Source organism: Dipodomys merriami, unplaced genomic scaffold (genome assembly GCF_024711535.1).
Source record: "Dipodomys merriami isolate MVZ:Mamm:240054 unplaced genomic scaffold, mDipMer1.0.p SCAF_91, whole genome shotgun sequence".
NCBI classification, from domain to species: domain Eukaryota; kingdom Metazoa; phylum Chordata; class Mammalia; order Rodentia; family Heteromyidae; genus Dipodomys; species Dipodomys merriami.
The window spans coordinates 2,688,613-2,707,624 of NW_027206524.1; the positions used below are offsets into that span (position 1 = coordinate 2,688,613).

Here is a 19,012-nt window from a genome sequence, read left to right on the forward strand (position 1 = left end):
ACAAGAATTTTGAAGCGTCATCTACAAACTATAGTTAATTAGAATTATATAATCAGAGAAGACATGTGACAAATCCTGCTATGAACTTTGCGTTGCAGTAATCACTTCCACAGATGGCTTCAAATCTTTGGAGTAAATAAGTGGAAGTGGAACTCTTGTGTCATTCCTACAATTCCTACAGTTGTGGAATTTCCCTAGAGTTTTTCCATACTAGCTATACTAATTCAGATTCCCATCGCCAGTGCACAGGGCTCCCTTTGCTCTATATTCTTGTCAATCCAAAATCACCAGGAGACACAGACACACATAGCTAGCTCTCTGTCTGTCTGTGTCTGTCTGTCTGTCTCTCTCTTTGTCTCTCTGTCTGTCTGTCTGTCTTTCTGTCTGTCTGTCCGTCTGTCTGTCTGTCTCTGTCTCTCTGTCTCTCTGTCTCTCTGTCTGTCTGTCTGTCTCTCTCTCTCTCTCTCTCTCACACACACACACACACATACAAATGGTACCAGAGGTGATGGATATTTTAATCATCTAGATTTAATCATTCCATATAGCATTCATAAATCAGGACATCCCTTTGTACCCCATAATTACATGTGCCTAGAATTCATCAGTTTACAACTTAAATTTTTACTTAAACACCGCAACTTTTTTCAAAAAAGCAGCTTGAAAGAAGCAAAGGTAATGCATATTCCGAAAACGTCTTTACCGGGTAGGATTTTTACAAGAATTTCACACTACTCCATTCTTCTCTCCTCCCAAACATTAGAAACGTGGACAGTTGCTTCGTTCTTCTTAAAAGTTAACCTTATATTCCCTCACCATGAGGGGAAATCTACACGTTTTAAAACCTCCCATTGGTGAATAGGAAACTTTAAAATATTTGAGGATTCCTGTTCCAGACTACTATGGGTACTTCAATCCGTTCCTAAAGGGGTGGAGGACCAACCTCTATCCATGACCTGCAGGTGAACTGATCCTCTTAAAGGTGCCTCTGGGGAGAACACATTAGCTCCAGAACTTTCTAGGCTAATTCCTGTCCACTTGCTTCTGCACAGTCCAAACATCTTACTAACATCACCAATAAAGTGCATACACCCTCCGGGGGAGGGGTGGGGGACAAGGTGCATGACAGCGTCCCAGCCAGAAGTCACAGGTGTGCAAAACACTCCCATTTCCTCATGCAGGAACTACCCTTGTCCTCCATTTGCCCTTGAACTTTGACCCTCTTGCTCCAGTAGTGGCCCCTGCCCAGAGGAAGGGGTGCGGGGAGCCTGGGAAGCAAGAAGCGATCCATCCTCACTCTTCTTCCCTTAACCAAGTTCTTGTCCTTGCCTGCCTTCTGCCTCCCGGTTTTCTCTCCCGTCTTTCCCCCTCCTCTTCATCACCCTTAACTTTGTGTGCTGCTGACCCCAACCTTCTCCTCTTTGCCCTGTGTCCTAGGATATTTAAACTTCTCTGGCTCTTTCCCCCGGCTTCGTCTCCTCTGATTCTTTCCCCGGGGTCCCTGGGCGGTTCGACCTTGCCGGAGCTGCCCTTTGCCCCGGGCTGTCCCGCTCGCTGGCTGGGTGCCTGCCCCGGATCCGTTCCGGGCGCCGGCGCTCCGCGTTCCCGGGCTGCGGGGCGGCCGAGGAGGCTCTGCGGCAGCGCGGAGCCGAGTCCCCCGCGCGCGCAGCCCGGGCGGCAGACCAGGGCCAGGCGGCGAGCGCGGGCGAGGACGGCCGCACCTCCCCGGGAGCCTGCGGGATGCGGCGGGGCAGCGGGGGCAGGGGGAGGCTCTGACCCCCCCAGCCCCGGCTCCGGGCTTCCAGACCGGGCCCCGCGGGCCAGTTTCCTGCCAAGTGCAGCCAAGAAGCAGCGAGACTCCTGGAAAGCGAAGAAAGGGGCCCTCGGGGGGGCGCCCATCCCCAGAAGCCCCGTCCCCCTGCTGAACCCCGGAAGAGGAGAGGCGGAGGGGGTGGGGGGTGCCCGGTGAGGGACCGGGGGCCGGAGAAACCCTGTCCCCAGTCCGGAGCGGGGAGCGTCCGTGAGTCCGGGGCGCTGGGGTGAGTACCCCGGGGGGGGGGAGGAGAAGTCGGGCGCGCGGGCGGGGTGGGGGGCGCACGGGGAGGGGACGCGGGTGGGGGGCGCAGGGGAGGGGATGCGGGTGGGGGGCGCACGGGGAGGGGACGCGGGGCGGGGGCGCAGGGGAGGGGACGCGGGTGGGGGGCGCAGGGGAGGGGCCACGGGGCGGGGGGCGCCCATGCGCCCGGCTGGTGCAGGCTTTGGGGTGGGGGGGGCGTTGGTGTCGGCGGGTGCGATCGGGCGCGCGTGCGGCGCTGGTGTGTGTGTGTGTGCGTGTGTTTGTGCGCGCGCGCGCGCGCGCGTGTGTGTGTGTGTGTGCGGGAAAGCGAGCGAGGGGCGAGCGAGGCACCGACAGAGCGCATGTCTCGTCCCCGCCGGCAGCCACTCGCCGTCCACCACCATCTTCTGCATGTGCCACATTTGCAGCCGGACCGAGACTCCGTCTCCCAGGGCTATGGAGACTGCGGGAAAAACCTGGCCGCCGCGCGCCCGGGGCTGCTGAGGGCAAGCGCCGCGCTCGCCCAGCCCGCGCTCTCCTCCCGCCTCCCGTGCGATCCCTATTATTATTGTTGTTGTTATTATTTAATTTTAGCGCCAGCGTCTCCCATGCCTGGGCCGAGCCCCCTTTAGGAAGAGTGTGAGAGCGAGCGGGCGAGAGAGAGCGAGAGAGCGCGCGCCAGGGAGAGGAGAGCAGGAAGATGAGGATTATTTGCAGACAAATTGTCTTGTTGTTTTCTGGATTCTGGGGACTCGTCATGGGAGCCTTTCCAAGCAGCGTCCAAATAGGTAAGCGCCGCGGGGCCCCGCAGACCTCCCAAAGTGAGTTCCCGGAGTTGCCGGCGAGCTCCCGGGGCTCGCTTCCCTCCCGGCCGCGGCCCTTCCTCCTTCGCCTCCCCGCGCCCGGGGAGGCAGCCTCCACGGCCGAGCCTCCGCCGGCGGCGTGCCCGCGGGACGACCGCCCGCCCAGCCGGCCCCCTCCAGCCCCCGGCCCCGGGTCCACCTTGGATCTGACTCGGTTAAGTCGGGTTGCAGGGAGTGGGGTGGGGGGTGAGGGTCCCCCATGGGGGAGGGGTGTCCGTGTATTTCATACGATTCACCTGATGCTGGACGCAGCCGCCTCCATCCGAGTGCAGAAGGGCACTGGCTTTTTATTTTTTGTTATTGTTTAATCGTTTCCACCGCACCGGGTGCCTTGCCCGGCTGTGGCTTAGCCCATGGCAAAGTTCGATGCCTCTCTGATCTCTCTCTGTCTCTCTGTCTCTCTCTCTGTCTCTCTCTGATCTCTCTCTCCTCTCTCTCGTGTGGCTTTGTTTCCTTCTTCACCACAGCTCTTGCCTGGCTAGCTGCCTCCCCTCCCCAGCCACCAGCCCCGGGTCCTGGGCGCTGCTGGCTCTGCTGCTCTCCTGGCTTTTCATGGGACGCAGCTATTGAATTTCTTCCAGCCCAGCCTCAGTGCTGCATCGTTTCTCCTGGAAGGTGCAGCCAGCCCCCGAGCTCAGGAGACTGAAGGGCCACGGGCAGCAGAATCACAAAGTTCATCTCTCTCTAAAGCCCTGGCTCTTGGCCAGGACGCCCCTGCATTCCTCCAGCCCTGTGTTTTCATGTACAACCCCCCCCCCGTGTGCATCTGCCTGCTCTTCTGAAAGAGAGAACCCCAGAGCTCCCGGTGTGACCATGTTGGGAATCCTGGGGTGGACAAGTGACAGAAGGTAAAACCCACGCTCCGTGTGCTCAGAGGTCACTGTGATCATGACACATCGGGGCCAGGAGAAAAGCAGAGCTGTGGTCCAGAACCAAAACACCGAGCATGCCTCTTAGGGACTAGTCTCCCCAAAATGTGCCAGGGATCGCCCCTCCACTGTACCGTGCTTGTGAGTAGACTTGACAGTGCTTCAGACATTGACGAGAGGGGGCACTGAATGCGTTCCTCTCTGTTTGCCATAGGTGGTCTCTTCATCCGAAACACAGATCAGGAATACACTGCTTTTCGATTAGCAATTTTTCTTCATAACACCAGCCCCAATGCGTCAGAAGCTCCTTTTAATTTGGTACCTCACGTGGACAACATCGAGACAGCCAACAGTTTTGCCGTGACAAATGCCTGTAAGTAAAAAAGCTAAGTTACATGGCTAAATGAGAAGAGACCTGAAATGAGGTATTGCCGTCCCTTTGCGCTCTTTGATTGTGGTTTTGTGAAAGAATGTCACGATTCCCACAGTTGGCTGCTTGCAGAGGAAAATCAGAGTTAAGGGAAGATTTCATCTGGGATTATTTAGTTCTCTCCTTTCATTCCTCCCTACCTTCTTCTTTCTTCATTTCTTGTATGGAAAATACAACTTCATTTCCCCTTCAGTGCTATTCCCATCATGTAAATGTCAGTTTAGTGACATGTACTTAATCTAGTTTTTGTGTTTCCTTCCTTGAGTTTTTTTTCTCTTGTTTTTTTTTTTTAATTCTCTTCCTTTGGTTTTTTTCTTTGCTGGTCACTTGAGTAAGCCCAAGTCTTCTTGCACAGAGGGGCAGCTGCTCTTTTCCCCGATGAAGGTGAAGGTGACGGTGACGGAAGGCTTGCATGCTGGAGTGCTGGGTGGAGGGTGTCCGTTTGAGTCGGTTGATGCCGCTGGTCTAGTGATGTCACTGGAGTCTGCCCCACTCCTATGTTCTGGGTTGTAAATGTCTCTGCCTATCACGCAGTGCATATATCCTGTGGCTGTAATGCCATGAATTGTACCTTGATGCCAAATCAACTTAGTCTCAGATCCACCTGAACTCACAAACCAGCCCAGCTGGATCTACTCTCTCCACAATGAAGTGAAGTGAGTGACCTCACGTAATGTTCAAAGGAAATGGTCGCACCGTGTACCCACACAGGATTCTGTGTCATTTCACTTAAGGAAGCACATGGGTTAATTCACAACATGCAATAATCTAACAGCTGGCCAGTGGGTAGGTAGCGTTCTACTGCCTTTTCATTCTAGGAGGAAAGGTGTATTTTGAATGTTTCCTCTGATTGATGTGCTCATTTACCACTATTTCATAATTCTAGAGGAAGGATGGCTCTAGCTGATCTAAGATGTACTGGGAGTGTTTCCATATAAAATTTCCCATGATTTCACAAGAAGGATAAAATGTTTAAACTGAATCATAGATCGTTTTTATGATGACAAGTTGGCACATCTTTCCATTTTAAAAGAATCCTCTTACTACAAGAAAGTATATTGAACAAAGAAGCAAGTGATATAGAAAGCAAAGAGTTTGTAACTGATTTGAAGGTTTCTCTTTCACTAGCAAATATTTTCATTTGCATTTGTGTGTGGTTAACTTATTTAAGACATACTGTGATCACTTTTTCTTGGTTTGGGGGTGGTCTGTTTACTACTTTATTAGAACTGATCTCATAAGAGGTTGGAGCATTGGACAGTTGTGTAAAATCTCACACTTACATTACTTTTCATGGATGTGCTAGTCCTAAGAAGACTACTTCATTTTAAAAAACCCACTTATTTCATTAACTGATGGAATTAGCATTACATCGAAGCAGAAAGCTATTATTTTTAAGCCAGAAATACATATGTCTGAGTTATGCTTGTAAATAGACATTTTTTTTTACAAATTTTGTTATTAGTATTATACATCTAGAATTAAAAAGGGATGTCACCAGGTCCAATAGTTCTGTAAGTGGTCTCCTTAACACATGAATATTATTTGTTTATTTAAATACTTTTCATGTGTTCAAGATTCTGTTGATATAAGCATTACTAGCTTTAAAAGTAATCCATACTCTCTACATGAAGGTACTATATCAACAGTAGATTACTTTTAAAGTAATGAATGATTTTCTTAAAAGTGACAGATACATTAGTTTGATTTTTGTATGGTTTTCACAAATTAAGACCTTAAAACTGTGAAAAGTTTGCACAGTGGTTTCCACCTATGTAAGGTATGAAGTGCCAATCCTTTCTTCGTCCTTATAATTAACCTCATTTGGGATCAACTTAGTGACTACTATTTTATTTGTATAAAAAATTATGTATGAATCCTGTGTAAATATGAGATAGTGGTGAGAAGTCGCATACAGAATCTGGGGGAAAAAGTATGAAATAGAGTGGATGCTACTATTTAATACATTAAGAGTGGGGAAACCAAAAGCAGGCTTTATTCTGTTTGTTTTGAATCTAAGTATTTTATAGTGTTGGCGATGTAATTTTTTTTTGCTATCATATGCAATTGATGTAGGGGTTTAAAAATACTCCTAAACAGCAAAATGTAAATAAGGGAAAATATTTTCTAGTGGGGGAAAAAGACAATTATTTTGACAAATGACTATGCCAAATATCCTTAAGGCAAACCTGAGCTGAATTTGAGAGTATGGGTCAGCTGATTGGTGGCTGTTGAATGAATTGACCAAAAACAGATGCACATGTGATTTTTCCAGTCTAGTTAAAGGTGAAACGTAAGCAATAAGTATAGGCTGACCTCATATATCAAGCTCTTGCCTTTGGCTACAAAAGGGTAAACACATTTTTTTTTCTCCCTGTGATACAGACTGGATTTTCAAATGTGTCATGTTGGATTGCAATGTAGGGCACTGGATTTCTTTTAACTCAGTATAAATAAGGGTCATTAAAGAGGGTGTTTTCAGCATTTATGGAACGCACCCCTCCTACTAAAGCAGTGTATTCATGGGCAGATATAATTTAAAACTTTATTTTGCTCAAGATAACAATAGTATTTACAAATATTGTGGGCAACTAAACTCATCTTTGTATAGAGTTTATGTACAGCTAAGTGATCTGATTATCTCAAAACCTGTATTTTTTTTTTTTTTTTGGGTCCGGTTGTGGGGCCTGAACTCTGGGCCTGGGCGCTGTCCCTCAGCTCTTCAGCTCAAGGCTAGCGCTCTACCACTTGAGCCACAGTGCCACTTCCGGCTTTTTTTTGCTTATGTGGTGCTAAGGAATCGAACCCAGGGCCTCATGCATGCAAGGCAAGCACTCTACCACTGGGCCACCTTCCCAGCCCCTCAAAACCTGTATTTTTAATGTAAATCTCTAGTCCTTGGAAGGACACCTGTTTTGGCTTTACATTTTTTCCAGAAAGCATTACTTTCTCTTTTTTTTTTGTAACTATTTACATGGTTGGAAAGTTACACTTTGCTAGATATGAAAGAGAAATTAGAAGAAATATAGATAATATTTAGGACCTCTTTCAATAAAATTGTGTAATAAAAAGCCCTTGAAGTAAAATTTCAAAGGTAATTAGATACACACATTCCTTTGTTGGGATGTATACAGAGTATACGGGATGATAAAAAATTATCATTGGAAACACACAAATTCCATATGGATAATAATATTCTTTAGTAAAAATACCATCATTTCAGATAAATATTAAAATAGTTATCTTTGAAAACAAGCATGTAAATTAAGTCAAAAAATGCCTTTTATAGAACATTTGAGGCAGCCAAAAATAGGCTAATTTTCAAAATATTTTTCCAGTAGTTACTAGCTGGAGATTTGGCTAAAGGATATAATAGGTTAAGTTTCAACAAATGTAGTAACCAAAGTAGTCTATCAAGAAATTTTCTATATGAAAATAGTACTTGAGACATTACTCTTACTAGTTGAATTCATCTACATTAAAACTCCCTATCAAGACAGCCTCTGTTCAATATAGTCACAGATACTCAGTTTCTAAAATGAGCCTTTCAGTTTTCTTCCAGCCAGGTGGAAGTATGTAATGAAACATTTTAAGTACTCATATATTGTTATCTTGATGAAATATGAAAGATTTTTATAGAATATTTCCCACCTTTTTAATTTTTATGGAAGAACCAGTTGGTTAATTAATTTCGTGCTGGCCCTGAGGCTTGAATTCAGGGCCAGGGTGCTATTCCTAGCTTTTTTTTTTTTTTTTTTTTTTTTGTCAGTGGTGGGGCTTGAACTCTGGGCCTGGGCACTGTCCCTGAGTTCTTCAGCTCAAAGTGTTTGCTCAAGGTGTGTGCTCTGTTACTTTCTACCACAGCACCATGTCCGACTTCTGTTTTTTTTTTTGTGGTTAATTGGAGAAAAGAGTCTTATGGACTTTCCTGCCTCAGCTGACTTCAAACTTTGATCCTCAAATCTAGAATTACAGGCATGAGCCACCAGCAAGCGCTTGGCTCCTTTTTTTAGTTATGAATGTTTATCTTGCTCTCCTCTTCTGTCAAAATTTTTTCAGTTGTCCAACAGATGATTGAGAAGTTGCAACAATCACACATGGATTATGTAGCATACTCTAGTAAACATCAAAAGCCTTTTAATTCTTTTAAGATAAATATTACTTCTGTTTGTGGCCAATTTACTTTTCAACCCTAAATATCCAAGATGTACATGTAGTTTGGCATGTAAAGTAGATTTGTTTAGTTAACTTAAACACACAGAGAATGTGACATATGAAACAAGATCTTCAGGGAGGTATATAACCCAAACACACCAAACTTACCCAATAACTTGGCAGTTTGGGTCTAACTAACACTGTTAACATATTGTACATTTTCCCTTTCAGAAACATGCATCCCTAAAAAGCATTCTATAAGTTTACATGAGGCATTTATTATTCCTAAACATGATAAAGATAAAATTCTGACTGTAAAGAGTGAAAATAGTTGGGCGCCCGTGGCTTACACCTGTAATCCTAGCTACACAGGAGGCTGAGATCTAAGAATCACAGTTCGAAGCCAGTCAGGGCAGGAAAGTCCAAGAGACTCATCTCCAATAAACTATTAAGAAAAATCTGGAAGTGGCCCTCTTGCTCAAGTGAAATAGCACTAGCCTTGAGCAAAAGAAGCTCAGGGACAGCACCTCAGGCCCAGAGTTCAAACCCCAAGACTGCCAAAAAAAAAACCCACAAAATCACAAAAAGTAAAAATACTTTAGAATTAAGAATCATTTTGCTTACTTTTAGGAACATGAGTGATGTGATTCTATTGTGCCTCTTATTAAGCTTTCTTAATTTGAACTGATTGCAAAAGTCTATTCTGGTTTGAAATAATTCTTTAGTTTTAACATTTTTTAAATCTCTTGCCCATAATTATCTACTTTGAGGTTAATGACAGAGATCTGAGTCATATTCCAATGGCTTATCTATCTACTAAATCATAGGAAGGGCCATAATTTCCATTGATAAATCTCTCAGGTGTCACAGGATTAAGCTTTCATAAAACTGTCAGAAACATTCCTTACTTATTTTCCATTCTGGATTCTTCCAAAGGTTTTTATTTCCCAAGGAGGAAGCATTTTAATTCCTGCTGTTGTGAAAAGTCTATATTTTCATCTTTATCCATCCATCTTAACAATTTATCATCTATCTATACATATATATATTTACAATTAATGTTGTTAGGGATTTTACAATGAAGAATGAACATAATATGTCTTACACCTTATGAAATACATAGATTTTTTTTGATAGCTTTCATCTGTATGATTTTATTTGACCTCAAGCTAAGCTTACAGTGAGGTAGTCTGAGAAAATGGTACTGTATTTTGTAATTTGGTATATTTTGGCACAAAGAAGTTAGTTGATTTGCAGGATTAACTTATAGTTATATAACTAACTTATAGTTATATAAAATAACTTATAGTTTATTTGCAGAATAAACTAACTTATAGTTCCAGACTATAAAACCTGAGTTTGAACCAGGTCCTCTAACTAACATCACAGTGCTTTTGTTTAACAGTGGGTGGCAAGGGTATGGAAATACCCATTTGTAGTGAGATTGCTTGAATTACAAAAGAAAAGAGAATTGTCATTTATCTTTTCTCTAATTACAAGTTTTGAAGAAAATAGGACAAGACAGTTCTGGGCAATTTGTTCATTAATCACATGATGGTGAATGATAACAAGGAAGGCCGAAGTCATTATGCGAGAATCATCCATTCATTCATTAGTCTGGATAATAGTAGAACCATCGATTCCCTAAACAGATTTATGAAACAGCTTTCCTGAGGACTTGTGTGAGACATTGGGAACATAAAACCTGTAAGAGTAGCTGCTCCTCTTGGTGAGCTCAATGGGAAAGGGCCAGGTCCCATTGCAGATTGCAGTTCATGAAGATAAGTGAATGAAAAGGAAAACAAGAAGCTATGATTGAGAGAAATACAGGAAGGGTAATAATACCTGGTGTGTCATTCTGTAATATTTCCGGATATGAAAGCTCTAGTTGGGTCATTTGAAGGAGGAGGAGGAGGAAAGAGGTGATGGATGGCCAAAGATATGGTGCATGAGGCTGCATCTAGGGCATAGGGAGGCAGGTGCATTCATTCAAGCTACTGGGTATAGTTAATTCCGGCTGTGGTATAGAGTATGAGGAGGAGAGTTATGCTAGGAGATGAAGATAAGTTAGTGTTTGAGAAGTACTATAGGGTTTTATCCTTGCAACCAATCAGAGCTTTTCTATAAACTCCATCTAGCTTCTTCCCTGAGAGGAAGCGCAATCAGTTTGTCCTCACTGGAAAAATCCTTGGCCTGGGCCTTTGCCCATGCTGTCATCTTATTTTTAATTCTTCTGTTAGCTTCAGAGGGCCACATATTCCGCATCAGCTCCTTCTATTTTTATCACTATTTAACTTTTCCCTTACAATCGGCACTCCTGGAGCACCTTGTTCTTGAAGGTCATCGGTGACTTAGAAATTAGTAAATCCAATTGTAGGGGCTTAGTCTTCAGGGCCTCTGAAGAGCTTGTATGATTTCACATTGCTTACAACAATGTTCTCCGAAATGCATGCATTCTGTAATTATAATAGTATTGATAACAGCTGTTATTAGTACATTGCTGACCGTATACCCTGGTTCAGGGTTTCATTGGTTGGCGGTGTTTTTTTTTAATTTTTTTTATTATTAAGCAATTGTGCAAAGAGGGTACAATTCTATAAGTCCGGTTATGAGGACAATGCTTTTTCACTGCTGTTACCTCTTCCATTATTCGTCCCTATCTCTCCCCCCATTCCTATCCTCAAGTAATAGTTACATAATTACACTTCTCACCCATCCTCCCTCTATTCCTGTCCATCCCTTGCCCTTCCCCCTAAAAACATATTTCCACTCTTTGTTACTCATTTTGGCAAGCAGTATATTAGATTTTCAGATGACTTACACCTTCGAATTCCCCCCTTAGGTATTTCATCCTTTAGTCAGTTGCTTTATGTGTATACGCACAGATACACAACTCTATATGTTATCATGAAGTTTGTATTTTAGCTCTAGCTTCTACAAATGTGAGAGAAAACATGTGCTGTTTGTCTCTCTGAGCCTGGCTTAATTTTTTTCTGCAAATAGCATATAATCTTTCTAATGGATGAGTAAAATTCCATAATATGTATGTACCATGTTTTCTCATCCGCTCATCAGTTGTAGGGCTTGTGGGCTATTTCCATAACTTGGTTGGTGCAAATAGAACAGCAATGAACATGGGTGTGCACGTGTCTTTACCTGACTTACAATTCTCTGGGTAGATGCCACAGAGTAGTATGGTTGGATCATGGGATAGTCCTATGTTTAGATTTCTGAGGAATCTCTAGACCACCTTCTGAGTAGTTGTGCTAGTTTACACTCCCATCAACAGTGTTAGAGGATTCCTTTCTCCTCACATCCCTGCTAGCTTTCTTATTATTTGTGTTCTTGATGCTGGCCAATCTTACTGGGGTGAGATGCAATTTTAATGTTGTTTTTATTTGCCTCACCTTTATGGCCAGGGATGTTGTACCTCAATTTTTGTACAGATCTGTAAAAAGTAGGCATTATTTTTTATCTTTTTATAGGTAGAGAAGCTGAAGATCCACATAGCTCAGAAAATTTGCCTCTGACCACAAAAGTATCCACAGCATCTGAGTTGTAAAGTCAGCCTCAGATCTTAAAGTCAGTTCTCTAAAACATTGGACTTTTCACCTCCTGCCCATATGGTGGTATCATGATTAGTAGGTTCCTACAACATGTACATCACTTGGCATGACTATAGCTAAGGGGCCCTCAATTTAAGTATCGAGATGTTTATCTCAAAGCTACCTCACTAACAACTTTCATTTACGCCCAATGAATCTGTATAGCATTTCACACTGGAAAAGTACTCTTCTTTGAGATTTGAAATTCAGCACAAGATTTAAGGATTCTAAAGGGAGACATTCTCAGTGCTTTAGATTGCCAACTTCATGTCATAAATACCCGGATGTGTAAAAGATAACTAACTAACTCCTAACTGTTAGGCACACAGTGCTGGATGCTCTACTACTTGGCCAGCATACTAAATTTTATGGGAGAATTTTTTGATTTCAGAATTACTACACAAATTAAACACTGTTTTCTCTGAGAAAATGGTGGTAAGATGGGCTTAGCTGTAAGGTGATTTCTTTCAGGGTTTCCTTGACATCATTTTGGATTCTAGACTGTCGGAAAGCATCAAGATTAAGTCAAAATTCTTCCTGTTTTTATAGCAACACTGCTTGCCTCTGATTTAATGAAACTGCCATATTGTCAGTAAATGTAAAATAAAATATAAATAATTTAAGAGTTAGACCTCTTTTTTCATAATCTACCATATGTCTCCAGGTAAAGCGAAAGTCACACAGTCACTGCAGTCAGTGTTTGCTTACTTTTATTATGTGTTTGCTCATATTTATCACATATGTGCATTTTCCAATACACAGTTTTTCATCACTAAATTTAAATATAGTATGCTGTAAGCTGATTGTTTTTCATATTTTATTGTATAAAGTACACACTTCTTCACATTTTAAATAACTCAGAATAATTTTAAATAATCCCTAGAAGAAAATATTTTTAAATCCCACCACTTGGACTTAATGAGAATAACAGTTTGCTGTAAATCTTTCCAGACATCTTTTTTTCCTGTACAGACTAGAGAGAGAAAGTATAACCAAAGCAATATTCTACTATGTATCTGATATGTAAATATCACTCTATAATTTTAATGACGTATTTCTCTTAATAATAGTTTTTATAAACTGACAGAAAATACTATTTCATTTTCTTCTACTGCTACATAATATAACATGCCATTTGAGGGGCTTTATGTGCTAGATCAACATTTGGTTGTTTCTACATCTTTTTTCAATGATGGGTATTAAACCCAAGGCCATATGTGTACTAGGCAAGCACTTGCCACTAACCTATATCCTCAGCCTTTTTTTTTTCCATTTTTTTTATTGTGAAAATACTGTACAGAGGGGTTACAATTACATGGGCAAGATAATGAGTACATTTCTTATCAAGCATTGTAGCCTCCTCCTTTGTTTCCCCTTCCCATCCCTTCCCAGCCTCCCCCCCCACCAGCCCTCCTCTCCCCCAAAGTTGTAAAGTTCGTTTTCAACATGACAACTTTTACTTCTCATTGTTGCAACGGGTCCAAGAGATTTGAGTTTCCCTTTGTAGCTTCAGCTGGTCCTGAACTCATGATCCTCATGTCTCTGCCGCTCCAGTGCTAGGGTTACATACAGCTGCTAATCACTATAGCTGGCTCACATTTTTAGCACTGCAAATAGCAGTAAAACTTTTTGTGTACCTGCAAGTACTCATGTGGAATCATCAACCCTTAGGGATAAATTTCTATATGAAATGATGTAGATTTGGGCTTTTAATTGATTTTTTTATATCTTCTTCTGAAAAAAATGCCACCTAAAATCTGTAAACACCAGTATGTGGTGATAATCGTTTCTCTATGACCTGCCAACACTGGCCATTATCAGTCTCTTGAATCTTTACTTGCTGTGATTGGTGAAAAAGGCATCTAATTGCTGTTTTAATTTACATGTTTTTGATTAATAGTGAGACTGAGAAAATTGTCCAGTGTTAATAAGGGCTGTGTACTCTTCTCTTGCCAGTCTACTTACTCCTTTATTTATGGTAATAGTTTATTACTCTAGAGGTTAACTTTATCCTATCTCTTACAGATGCATTTTTCCACTTCTGGCTTCCAGCAACATCGTTTGTGATGTCGTTTACCATATAGATATGGAAATTCATAATTAGTCAAGTATGTGACTCATTGTTTTTGTGCTTTCTGAGTTTGGCTACATGATTTACAAACATCCCTATCTTATATAGAAATACCATTGTATATTTTCTAGTGCCTTTGTGGCTTTAACCTTTGTGGTTTATATTTGTGACCCTAAATCTTCTAGAATTTCTTTTGTATGGAATCAGCATTCCTTTTTTTCCTGCACCGTGTGTTTGAGTAATCTATCCTTTTGAAAATACGTTGGAGCTGCTCCATCTGTGTACACCGGCTGCCCTTTCTTGACTGAATTTGAGCTACGGGAAAAATTCTGCATTTTATCTCTTTCAAAGATTTTCCTACTTGCTGCTTCTCATCTGTCTGCCCTTTTCTGAAAGTCCCTAGCGGTTTCACTGCTGGTTTTGGTATTTTTATTGTCTATTGTATTGTTATTCCTAATAGTTACCTGATCTTTCCCTTCTTCTGATTGTCATTCACAACCTCAGTTCTTTTTGCTTCTCTAGACAAAGTCCATCACAAATATTTTCAGTATCTCTATTTTTAATCACACCGTTTACATCCAAATCAGTAGTACTACCTTAATGGATTTATAATCAATGTTGATTCTACATTTAATAGTTGAGTTACTTTATATCCTAGAGCCAGAAGTGCTTGTCTGAATTTAAAGTCAGATGCTGTCTCTTCCCACTTAAACCCTTCCAAAAGCTTCCCTTTCCTTTAGGATACAAGTTCAGCTCTGCATGGTCCTGGTTGATGACCTCTTGGTTCTGGATGACCTCCTGGCCTTGCTAAGTGTGGTAGAGTCCGGTCTAGACTTCTTTCTGTGCCCCTATACCCATTTCTCTTTTTCTTGGAATGTTCCAACCCAGCTATTGGCTTATCTAGCTTTTTCTGTAGCTCCAAGATGCAACTGATACCAACTCAGAAAAACCTTCCTGCTTCCTCTCTCCAGAACAAGCCCTCCAGAATCTGTCACGCTGTATCATCATATACTACTAATGGTTGTCTTTGCTTTTCTCACAATCTGTAATGATTATTTTCATCTTCGTATAGCCATCCACTGTCTATATTTCTCACAGAGAGCAAAAAATTTCAGAGTGAATGGCTATGTTTGCCTTCTTTAAATAGTGTGTCCTCATAATCTCACACAGTTGTGTATGATACAGGAATTGATCGAATTTCTGCATGAATGAGTTTTCTCTTTACTCATTTTCCTCCCCTTTGGCATCTTTGAGGAAGCTAACTCATTTCATGCCTTTCCTTACACAGAGACAGCGAGGAAGATTTAAAGAAGTGTTACTAATTTCTTTAAGCATTCTCATCTCATTTGTTTTTTATTACACTCAACTTATAGCATGAGCTAAAGTGGGAAGAAAATACATTCTGGCAGGAAAGAAAAGTCAGGACTCCTAACGGAACCCGATGTGCACTGTTCTGGCCAGAGAGTTCCGTGATAACAGTAAATGTGGTAGAACAAAAAGTCTACGTGCCTGTAACATTTGGTGTTTGCTGACAAAATAACTTGAACTGCTGACGCAAAGTGCTGGGGGTAGAGAGAGAGTCCACCTGGGCAGGCAGGTGAGCTGGGAGCAGACGCAGGAGGTTACTGTGCAGATACTGGCTGCGTCCTCAGCACTTCTTAGAGATCATGGGGCTTAAAGATTCTGGAAGAAAGGGGTGTGGTGGAATCCAATGTATCAACTCATTCCTGACAAGTCTCCACTGTTACCTCTATCATTAGGGTCACCATGTTTGTATGACCCTTTATTTCTCCCTGTTCAAAATTAACCTATCCTTAATTAAAAAATATATAGATAGCCCTGCCTACCTAGGAATGTTTGAAAGACAGCTTACCATGTCTCCTTTTTCAGAGATTTAGAATAAAGGGAAAGGTTTCCCCTGAGAGTTGCATGGTGTTTCTTTGCTCCATGGAAAGCCTACAAAACAAAACGTTTTCTTTCTTACTCTGGCAAGCTAGGAGGCCAGTTTTTATATATTTTATGGTTCAGTAAAATCATCACTATTCATTTTAAAATTGTTTCTTTGTTTTGTCCATCCTTGATTTTTCTAGAGTTAGATAGATTACATAAGTATAACATTTTAAATATGTATGCATGTTTATATACATACATACACACTTTGCAAGTACATCATTTTTGGAAAGTAGCAGAGTAGTACTGCAATATAAAAAACTCATATATCCCATTCAACTTGGATATTGGTCTGCTTTTACCTGAATAGTCAGATTTTCTGATTAGTACTCTATAATTTGTACTAAGGGGACATATGGTATCTATCTTAACAAATATGGTGGGTAGGTATGAGTAACATAGAAAGAAAGTAATTTTGTTTGTGTTGTTCAACTTTGGCTAAGAATTTATTTATTTAGCAATTTTATTTTTTTTTGGTCCATCATGGGGCTTGAACTCTGGGCCTAGGTGCTGTCCCTGTGCTCTTCAGCTCAAGGCGAGGGCTCTACTGCTTGAGCCACAGCGCCACTTCTGGTTTTCAAGTGGTTTATTGGAGATAAGAGTCTCACAGACTTTCCTGCCTGAGCTGGCTTTGAACCTCGATCCTCAGATCTCAGCCTCCTGAGTAGCTAGATTACAGGCGTGAGCCACCAGCGCCCGGCTAAGAATTTATTTCTATAGACATTAAAGAAACAATTTCCTCTTTTCCTCCCTTTCCTTCATAATAACTACATAACTATTGAGTATGGAATATTTATGTTCTGGACACTCATAGAGACCTTCATAGTAGATGCATTAATGAAGTATCAGACAAGGGATGTAAAGGAATTCACAGACTAATGGAATTGATAGGTTAGCTATGTACAGAGCCTAGCTATCTATCATGAAATTATTCATGGAACTATCGCCTTCCAACCTTTATTTCGGCAACATTTAAAACTCAACTGGACTTTTAAGGAAGATTTTTACATCCCAAGAACTATTTATCTGACTTGTACCAACAGTTTTGAACTCAACTTTTTCGATGTATATAGAGACTTTTTAAAACTGTATTTTAGCTTCTTTTAAATAGAAGGGCTACATAGTGAGATGCAAAAAAAAAAAAAAATGATGTCCTCAAAATGTATTAATGATTTTCGGAGCTGATGGATCTGTTGAAATGATTCTTGAGAGCATTGTTGTGGAGCACAGATCTGCCACACTCATCGACCACGAGCTGCGTTTGTCCTGGGGGTGGTACTCCTCCAGGCGATGCAAGCCAATGAATTATATGAAAAAAAATCACTGTTTGGGGTTTTGTCCTGAGCTGTTCTGGATTCCCTTTCCCACATCTCCCATCTTCCCAAGCATGTGAGGTGTGGGTAAAGGGAATCTGAATGTGGTGACAATCCTTGGGCTTGGAAAATGACAGAAAATGATGCCATGCTTTGAAAACAGTTAAAAGCACCAAGCAGACAAAATGGAATGATAGGAACACATGGAAACGTGTGTGGATGCCTTTTCAGAATGGACTGTGTGGCGAATGTAGAAGGAGGGGGCTGTTGGGCAGGGGGGCAGGGTGGAGAGGTGACAGGAGGGGGACAGCCCTGCAGAGGGAGGAGGAGAGCTCTGCAAACGGCCCTGTTGCCTAGGAGAAAGAGGTTCCACACTTTAATCAGCGTGATCCTGTTACAGTTCTTTATTCTGGGAAAGAAGATGGCAGAACGATGTTTTTACAGGGTTTAGAAAATAATTATTTGCGTTTTAGAAGAACTTCCTTCCAGTACTGCTCATTCGTGTATATAGTTTCTTTCTCATACCAAATTCTACACTGAGAAAGTGTTTCCTAGACAGGAGAAGTAGTTTTGTTACTTCAGTGGCTGCTTGTGGAGCTGATCATTGCATATGTTCTGCTGTTTTTCCATAAGAACTGCTGCATCCAGCAACAGATACTTAGCTTATTACCCTCACAGTGTATCTTCAGCCTGCAAACCAGGTCTTGTAAGATGGCAAACAGATTGTAAAAGAGACAACAGTGTGGGGAATGACAAACACAGAAACAAAACATAGGCATCATTTGCAATATGGGTACCGGTGATTACATCTCCTGATAGGTTAATTGAGATGCTGCCAGAGAACTGTATACTCCATTTAGTATTACATCTCAGATGATGCTTCTTTTAAATTTCTGTCCTTGATGGAAAGCATTTATTTAATTTGGTTAGCACAAATAAGTACTCAGTAATTGTGAGTTGCAATGGATCACACACTATGAAGACAACTGGCTTTAATAAAATCTTTTGAACAGTGATACATATTTAATAATTAGTATAATTACTTTCACAGATGTTTGTATATTTGCACCCCTAAACACATACACACAGCCTTTGAAAGGAAGAAATACAGTGAAATAGGAGCAAATACAGTTTGTAGGATATGCTTTTTCATTCTCTTCAAAATTATGAATTGTCAATTTTCATATACATTGCTGGATATTCCTACAAATTCCTTTTAAACATATATGTGAATGTATATATCAGTGTGCATGTTACATATAGAATAAAGTTTGCAGGCTGGGAAGGTGACTCAGTGGTAGAGTGCTGGCCTTGCATGCATGAGGCCCTGGGTTCGATTCCTCAGCACCACATAAGCAAACAAGAAAAAAAAAAACGGAAGTGGCACTGTGGCTCAAGTGGTAGAGCGCTAGCCTTGAGCTGAAGAGCTGAGGGACAGCGTCCAGGCCCAGAGTTCAGGCCCCATGACCTGACCAAAATAAATAAATAAATAAGAATAAAGTTTGCATTACCTGTGCATAATATGTTCGTATGTATAGCATTTGCTTCTTGTTTTCAAAATCTTTGGTGATGATTACACATGATGAGAACAGAAGAGACTTGCAATTAAGCTTCATTTTATACAAGTGATAAGTCACAAATTAGAAACTAGGTGTGAATATTGCCATTGAGAGAGAGAGAGCTGTTGCTAAAACAGTATT

At 41.7% G+C, this 19,012-nt stretch overlaps 1 protein-coding gene across 5 annotated transcripts in view; it reads left to right on the top strand.

Moving 5' to 3' along the window:
• Positions 1–1,976: 1,976 nt before the first annotated feature.
• Positions 1,977–19,012, top strand: part of LOC138821363 (glutamate receptor 4) — a 282,782-nt gene continuing 265,746 nt past the window's right edge. For 3 of the 5 annotated variants that reach the window (XM_070013533.1, XM_070013535.1, XM_070013536.1), the window contains exons 1-2: positions 2,422–2,844; positions 4,003–4,161. In XM_070013533.1, coding sequence (XP_069869634.1) covers positions 2,757–2,844; positions 4,003–4,161 — 247 coding nt within the window. In that variant the 5' untranslated portion in view covers positions 2,422–2,756. Of the gene's footprint in view, positions 2,040–2,421; positions 2,845–4,002; positions 4,162–19,012 lie in introns of those variants that run through there. The other 2 variants (XM_070013534.1, XM_070013537.1) reach the window with 2 other exon arrangements.